Source organism: Otolemur garnettii, unplaced genomic scaffold, assembly GCF_000181295.1.
Source record: "Otolemur garnettii isolate 467f Iridium unplaced genomic scaffold, OtoGar3 scaffold00007, whole genome shotgun sequence".
In the NCBI taxonomy this organism is placed as follows: domain Eukaryota; kingdom Metazoa; phylum Chordata; class Mammalia; order Primates; family Galagidae; genus Otolemur; species Otolemur garnettii.
This window is the reverse complement of record NW_003852402.1, coordinates 15,119,885-15,128,266: the sequence shown is the minus strand read 5'-3', so window position 1 is coordinate 15,128,266 and position 8,382 is coordinate 15,119,885. Positions and strand designations below refer to the sequence as shown.

Genomic DNA, 8,382 nt, shown 5'->3' with positions numbered 1-8,382 from the left:
GCCGGTTGAGCTATAGGCGCCGAGCCGCAAGATTAATTAATTAAAGACATTTTCACATTCATTATTTTATGACATTCTCTCTTGAGTAGGAGGTCTTGATAAAGAATAATGAATGAAAATACTTTGTAACATAGGGAATCCAGGTTCACTAAACTGTTTAGATTTTGTTGTCTCTAACCAGGATAGCCAAAAAGCCTACTTGTTAAATGGCTTTTCTTTTTATAAATGAAGGCGGTGGACCACATATATAGATATAAAAGATTAAGAGACACACTCTCTGTCTTAAAGAAACACTACAGTATAGGTAAGGAGATGAAACATGGCAGGTAAAAAGATAACTAGAGAAACAAGGTTTCATAATATAGAAATCATTTCTCTTCCAAAGTAGATATACCATAGACTCTGATGATCAAGAAAGGCAGTACTAAAAGTTGCAGATGATTAACCTTAATAATAGAGTAAATGGAACCATGGTTAATTGTTTATTGTACCCTGTAGTGAATTAGTCTTGAGTATTCTGTATTTGGGCAGGTAGAAAAGAAAACAGATGTTAGAAATTACTGACCCAGTGTATAATAGTCTGGAGAGGCTTATAGAAACAGTGAGTATTGGGAGCATTTGGAAAAGAAACTGGTCAAGACTTACCTAAGAAAAAAGTTGTTATAGGGTAGTATTTGGGAAGATCTACATTTGCAGTTTTTCAGGGAGTGGCATATGACAGTAGAAACACCAAAATTTGATTATAAACTTATTTTAAGGAAACTAAAACATAGCAAACAAAATTTTCACATGATAACTTTGATAATGCATTCTGTACTCTGGGAAGTCACTTCTTACATGTCTAATTCTTATAGAAATGGGAAATAAACTCAATATGGTTGGCACAGATAAATAATAAGGATTTATTGTGCAATCACTTTGTGCCTAGCATTATGTTCTATCCAGCCAGAGATATATGGATTCTGTACACATTTTGGGGAGATGACTCAATTTCCTGAGATCTGTTTTCCCTTTTTTATCTGTAGCTATATCTCCAGTGCCTCAGTATAGAAAGAGAGAGGGAAGGAATTCAGTTGAATGAATTAAATTCAATAATGCACATAATGGATCTGGCATATATTAGATGCATAATAAATCATATTTGACTTTGTATCTAACCTCACTTCCTGGTGCAGTACCTAGCTTGTAGAAGGCACTTAATAAAAGTTACTTGAATTAATTCATTTTTCCTTCAGTCAGTGACTATTTATTAAACACCTGTAATATGCCAGACACTGGAAAGAGAACAGTAAACAAAACAAAGACATTCCTACTCTGGCGGAACTAACTTTTGTAGAAGGAGGCATATAGTAATTAAATAAATCTATACTGTGTTAGGTGGTGATAAGTACTATGAGGAAGATTATAGCACAGTAAAGAGGTAAGGATGGTAACAGAGAATGCTAAAGGTTAGTGATACAGGGTAGTTAGGGAATATCTTCTGAAAGTGACCCTTGAACAGAGACCTGAAGGAAGTAAGGGACAGAACCATACAGACTTCTGGTAAAAGAGTTTCTGGGCTGAGTAAAGGGAAAAGTAAATGCAGAAGACTTGAGGCAGGAAAGTGCTCGGCATGTTTAGGAGATTCCATTGAGGTCTGTGTGGGTGGGAAACAGTAGGAAGCAAGGAAAATAGTAGACATGAAGTCAGAGATGTAGGAGAAAACCAGGTTAGATGGAACCCTGTAAGGGAGTTGTAAGGACCTTGCCTTCTACTCAGGTGAGAGGAGAAGCCATGGGAACTAGAGGACTTTTGAGGAGTGACAGGATCTAATTTTCAAAAGACCATCCTAGCTGCTGTGTGAAGAGTGAGCCATAGAATGACTGGGATGGAAGCGGGGACCACTTGAGAGGCTGTAGTATTTGTCCAGATAAGAAATACAGGGTGCATTACACCCCAGATTGGTAAGTTGGACTTGGGAGTGCTGGAGGAGGTAATAAGAAGTGGCCGGATTGTGGGCATTAGAAAGGTAGAATTGACGTAATTTGATGATGGGTGGATGTGAGGGGTGAAAGAGAGGAGTCAAGAATATGTCTAAGGTTTTTACACTTAGCAGTTGGAAGAATAGACTTACCATTTAGTGAGATGGGAAACTGCAGAAAGAGCAGTTTTGATGGGAACATCAAGAGTCCTGTTGAGGACATGGTAAATTTGAGAGGTCTGTTAAAGTCCAGAAGTCAGATGCACAGAGTAGAATAGCTAGGGGAAAGAGGAAAGATGGGGAGTTACTATTCGGTGGTTATAAAATTTCAGTTTTATGTATGAAATGACTCAGTTCTAGAGATCTGCTCTACAACATTGTACCTGTATTTAACAATACTGTATTGTACACATAAAATTTTAAGAGGATATAAAATGCAGAATTGTGGTCCTACTAAGACTTCTATTGAATCAGAATCTGCATTTTAACAAGATCCATAGGAATCTGAAATGTGCATTGCAGTCTGAGAAGCACTAGCCCAAAGGTTAGCTAGATGAGTTCATGACACTTTAATTTGCCCTGTAACCAGTCTGCAGGTAAGGTGGCAACAGCATTTTTAGTATTGTATTATGTAGAATAGTCTCTAGATAGATTCATCAGAGATATAATCATAATTCTAAAAATGAAAGTGAGCGCATTTTAATAAAATTTCTGGCCTTATTTTAATGTACTACTTTCTGTAGCCCTTTGTAAATTCCTATAATACATTTATTTACAGTAACTAAAAAAAGTCTGGAGGTCAGAGAAGAAATCAACATGGAGATACAATTTAGGGAGTCATCAGGTTGCAGAGACTATATAAAGCCATAAAACTAGGTGAGATCACAAATAGAGTGAGTGAAAATAATGAAGAAAATTTGCCCAATCCTTGAATATCCCAACATTTATAAGATAAGAAGAGAAAAGAGAATTGACAAAAGAGGCTGAGATGAAGCCACCAGTGAGATAAGTGTCTGGGTAGATGTATGGGTGAGTGAGTGAGCAAACGAATGGGCAAACTAAGCAAGTTCCACAAGCCCTGTGAGGATCAGTGTGTGGAACAAAGATCAAGGGTGACTTTACTACCTCCTTTCAGGGTTACTGTAAAGATTATGAGTAATCTATGCATACCATCCATTATAGCAGACAACACATAGAAAGTGCTCAATAATTAATAGACACTTTTTATTACAAAATTAAATAACTAGAAGACAGATTTATTTTTTAGTAAATACCGGTTGAGTATCCCTAATCCAAAAACCAAAATGATCCAAAATCTGAAACTTTTTGGGCACTGACATGGCACTCAAAGGAAATGCACGTTTTACAGCATTTCAGATTTCAGATTCCAGATTCTCCTTTTAGGAATGCTCAACTGGTAAGTATATATAATGCAATTATTCCAAAATCCAAAAAAGAAAATATGAAGCACCTGGTCCCAGGTGTTTTGGATAAACGATACTCAACCTATATTGAAAAAGCTGGAGGACTTAAGAGAAGGTGAAAATCACTGTGAGTCAGTATTAAAGAATTCTGCATGGAAGGAAAGAAACCTGATCCAGAATATAAAGTAGAGGGGTGAAAGTTGACATTGCAGATACTGAGGTGAACAAAAACGCAGAGTGCACTTGAGTATAGCGTGGTGGTGCAGTGAAGAGATATTTCTGTTCAAATGAAACCTCACAATAGGCATGAAACTATTTGAGGTCTGTTTTTTGTTGTTGTTTTGTTTTCTTTTATTTGAAAGTTAACTTCTATTTTAAAAAAATTTCTTTCCTACTCTTACAAAACAGCCCAATAGACATTTCAAGACTGGCCAGTTCCATCTTATCATCTTCACTTATGCTAGTACCCTCAATTGACGATGGTTTTTGCATTTGTGCCATCAGGTTTTACCACCATTGAGGGATGTGACAAATCGACCTGAAGTTGGCTCAACTGTGAGAAATAAGCTGGTGCGCCTCATGACACATGTTGACCTTGGAGTCAAGCAAATTGCTGCTGAATTCCTTTTTGTTCTTTGCAAAGAGAGAGGTAGGTTAAACTCTCTTTGCCCTCTGCTTTCTATCTTTCAGAGGGAATTTGAGAAATTTAGTTAGTAATAGCCATCTCATTCTACTCTTTCCAAAACTTAGTATCTGTTCTACTGAGAGGAACTGAGAGTTGGGCGCCATGGCTCACATCTATAATCCTAGCTCTCTGGGAGGCTGAGGCAGGAGGATCATTTGAGCTCAGGAGTTCAAGGCAAGCTTGAGCAAGAATGAGACACCTGTCTCTACTAAAAATAGAAAAATTAGCTAGACATATGGTGGCTCATCCCTGTAGTCCCAGGAGACTGAGGCAGGAGGATCACTTGTGTCTAAGAGTTTGAGGTTGCTGAAAGCCATGGAACTCGTACCCAGGGCAAGAGAGTGAGACTATCTCAGAAAAAAAAAGGAGCTAAATGAAGAATTTAAAAGCATTTTAATGTTCTTCTGAATTCATTAAGATATATAACAATAGATGCATTGCCAAACACTCAACATTTAAACGTTTCCTTTTGTTTGCTTAACCTAAACTTCTTAATCTTGATGGAGCAGGACCTAGAGCCATTCTGAAAAATCTTCAGTAACTCAGGTGCTTCTGTTTTAATAACCAGGCACAAGCCTGGATTAGTTCCTCTATTTAATTCCTCTTGAATTAAAGCTACAGGAGTTTTGTTTTCTTTACTAAGTTTTTATGTCAATAGTTATTCAATGTAAGCTCTATATATGTGTAACATACTGAATAGAAGTAAAAAGGCATAATGTGCTTGAGATAAGAGCAAAGTAGTGGTAAAGAGAAATTTAAAAATAACTATACTGCAATGTAATAAATACCTGCTCTGTAAGTACATATAAAGTGATTGTCTATTAAGATCCAACAATTGAAAGCATTTTCTAAAATTGTACGGATTGTTTACTCTGCAGAGGGCAAATTCTCCAAACAAAGAAATTTAATTAAAATTTTCAATTATTCTTATCTACTTTTCTTGCTTTACAAATGTACTAGTATAAAATCCCATCTAAGAACATTATATTCCACTTTTTTATAGTACCTGAGTTTTATGAGATCACTAACTTAGGGGTGGAAAAATTCACTTACTTCTCTCATAATCTTAAATCCATTGTATTCTTAAAGTTTAATTCTGTCTTAAGGTTTTGCTAAGTTCTGATTTAAGTTCCTATTAAGATAGTATATTAGCAACATAATTTGATTATCATAATGATCAAAATGAATTGACAATTCATAGCTGTTACAAATTGAGAGTTATCATGTACCTGACCTTCTGTACATAATCTCATTTACCTCAAAGTTAAATACCATTTCAGTTTTATAAATGAAGTGGCCTTGGTACTTGAAAGCCTTTTAGTAAATTGTCCAAGGCTACACAGTTGCTTAGGGCAAAAGCCCAAATTTGAATCCTCTCATAGTAATTATCATCAGCTATTATTATAGACTAGTTTATTTAACATTTGTTCTTTTAGACAATTTACTTCTTTCCTACCTTTTAGAAAAGATTGATTTAGCACCTTAAAATTAAGTGGTTCACATAGTGCCTTGTATATAGTTATTTATAAATACTAGCTGAATTGAATTGATTTTTCTGAAATTCGAAATGAACTTTTGTTAAGTGTAATTAAATATGTAAATACATAAATCTAAACCATTATACATATTAAAAAAGAGGAATATGGGCGGCACCTGTGGCTCAGTGAATGGGGCACTGGCCCCAAGTACCAAGGGTGGTGGGTTCAAACTCGGCCCCGGGCAAACTGCAACAAAAAAAAAAAAAAATAGCCAGGCATTGTGGTGGGTGCCTGTAGTCCCAGCTACTTGGGAGGCTGAGGCAAGAGAATTGCTTAAACCCAAGGGTTGGAGGTTGCTATGAGCTGTGATGCCATGGCATTCTAACGAGGGCAACAAAGTAAGACTCTGTCTCTAAAATAAAAACAAAAAAAGAATATATGTATATATGAAGAATATATGTATATATACATGTATATATTCTTCTTTTTTTGAGACAGAATCTCATCTCACTGTCACCCAAGGTAGATTGCCATTGCTTCATAGCTCACAGCAACCTCAAACTCTTGGGCTCAAGCCATCCTCTTGCCTCAGCCTCCTGGGTAGCTGGGACTACAGGTGTGAGCCACCAGGCCCGGCTAGTTTTTTTTTCAGTAGAGACGAAGTCTCACTCTTGTTCAGGCTGGTCTCGAACCCTTGAGCTTAAGCAATTCACCTGCCTCAGCCTCCCAGAGTGCTAGGATTATGGGCGTGAGCCATTGCGCCCAGCACATGTATTTATTTTTAAAGGTTTGTCAAAATATACACCAAATATTATCCATTCTTTCCTCTGAGTAGTGTGATTACTGGTGATTCTCTTTTTTTTAGTTCTCTATATTATAATTTTTCTACAATGAACATGAATTTCTTGTACTTCTTTTAAAAAGTTTTAAAAAGAAAATAAAATTTACTTCTATGATTACATATCTAAATAAACTCTAAATATTATAATCACCTTACTGATGAATGTATATCATAACAAATATGATATGTGAATTTCTTAATTTTTTTTTTCATTTGAAATGGTTTGCCTATTCCTCCTTGGGCCCGACATTTGAAGTTTCAAATTTTGAGCTCAAATCACTGGCAAGATTTTTTTTCTTTTTGTGAGACAGAGTGTCATCATAGCTCACTACAACCTCAAACTCCTGGGATCAAGTAGTGCTTCTACCTTAGCCTCCCAAATAGCTGGGATTACAGGTGCCACCATGCACAGCTAATTTTTTTCTATTTTTGGTAGAGATGGGGTCTTGCTCTTGCTCGGGCTGCTTTCAAATTCCTGAGCTCAAGAGATCCTCCTGCCTTGGCTTCCCAGAGTGCTAGGATTACAGACATGAGCCACCACACCTAGCCAGCAAAATAAATTTGTTTTAATTTGGCCTTTAACAATACTATACATATGTTTTTCTCTCCAGTGTGATTATAAGTTTAGTAGATGTATTCTTCTAGAATAAAAAATTCATTCATTCAACAAGTATTTTTTGAGCTAGATCCTGATATTATAGGGTTATATAAGATATAACCATATTACTACTTTCTTCTGCAAGGGTAATAGACTCAAGTGCCTACAGCAGCTAGGCTGGTAATAAGTCAGTCAAGTGGACTAAATGTGCAGTAATAAGTGAAAATGGACACACAAGCTCATTGTTGGGGAGTCAGGGATGGGATAAGGCAGGGGAAGGGGATTATGGGAGACTGTAAGGAAGATGTTGCTGCTCATTTAGCTCCAACTGCTTGTTACCATGAAGGAACATGTGGCCAGTGTTACCAGATGTTCCACGTTTTTAAAGAGAAGCTAGAATATTAGGATTTTTACATAAAATCTCTTGGGTTTTAGATGTTGTTGACTAATTCAGCTTTAAAATCTGAGCAGGGCAGGAGGATTGCTTGAGCTCAGGAGTTTGAGACCAGCCTGAGTAAAAGCAAAACCTAGTCTCTCTAAAAAATAGAAAACTTAGCCAGGCACGTTGGTAGTGCCAGCTGCATGGGGGTGCTGAGACAGGAGGATCAGCTGAGCCCAGGAGTTTGAGGTTGTAGTGAGCTGTGACGATGCCACTGTACTCTAGCCCTAGCTATACAGAGTAAGACTGCTGTAAAAGAAAAGAAAAAAAAAGTAGTCTGCTGTCTATATTCAACTTAAAAATCAGATTTTGGAATTTGGGTTTGGAGGTTGACTATCAAAATGAAATAAAATTTAAACAATTTATTAGAGTGTCTGAACTTTTAAGAGTATGTGCAGCTAAGTTTAAAAGTGAAGGTAACCTTTGATCAAGACTCAAAAGTTGGACCCCAAATAGAAACAGAAAGCAGCAATCAAATTGGGTTAGGAACTCAGAAACTACATTAAGGAAAAAAATAATAATAAGGTAAAGAACTAGGCACAGAAAAGACTACCCAAATATCTTAAATATTCACTGTGCTAGGCCCAAATTCATCCCCAACTGATGTAGCCCACAGGTTAACCTGTGCTCATGCCACCAATTTGTTCTCTTGATCACTGATATAATGAAACTTTTATTATGTCTCCGCAAATATGAACTTTCCACAGGGGAAAGGCCTAAAGATAGGTCTTACATTGTTTACCTAAAGATAGGTCTTACATTGTTTAATCAGAAGAAAATCGTTTGGAAAATAATCTGCTGGTGGGGATTCCCACCCCATTTAACATATTGATTGACTCCCAGTATGTGATAGATGTTGTGGCATATAGGCTGAATTACAGAGACAAATTAGGCTTTAATTCCCTCAGCTTATAGCCACACACCTTTTCTTTTCTTTTCTTTTTTTTTTTTTTTTTT

At 36.6% G+C, this 8,382-nt stretch overlaps 1 protein-coding gene across 4 annotated transcripts in view; it reads left to right on the top strand.

Annotated features, from left to right (window-relative positions):
* Window positions 1-8,382, top strand: part of RIC8B (RIC8 guanine nucleotide exchange factor B) — a 108,837-nt gene that overhangs the window by 66,823 nt on the left and 33,632 nt on the right. For all 4 annotated transcript variants that reach the window (XR_002771640.1, XM_003783277.3, XM_003783276.3 and 1 more), the window contains exon 7: window positions 3,889-4,033. Coding sequence is in view for 3 of the 4 variants with exons in the window: in XM_003783277.3 (XP_003783325.1) it covers window positions 3,889-4,033 (145 nt within the window). In the remaining variant the exon portion in view is untranslated. The remainder of the gene's footprint in view (window positions 1-3,888; window positions 4,034-8,382) is intronic.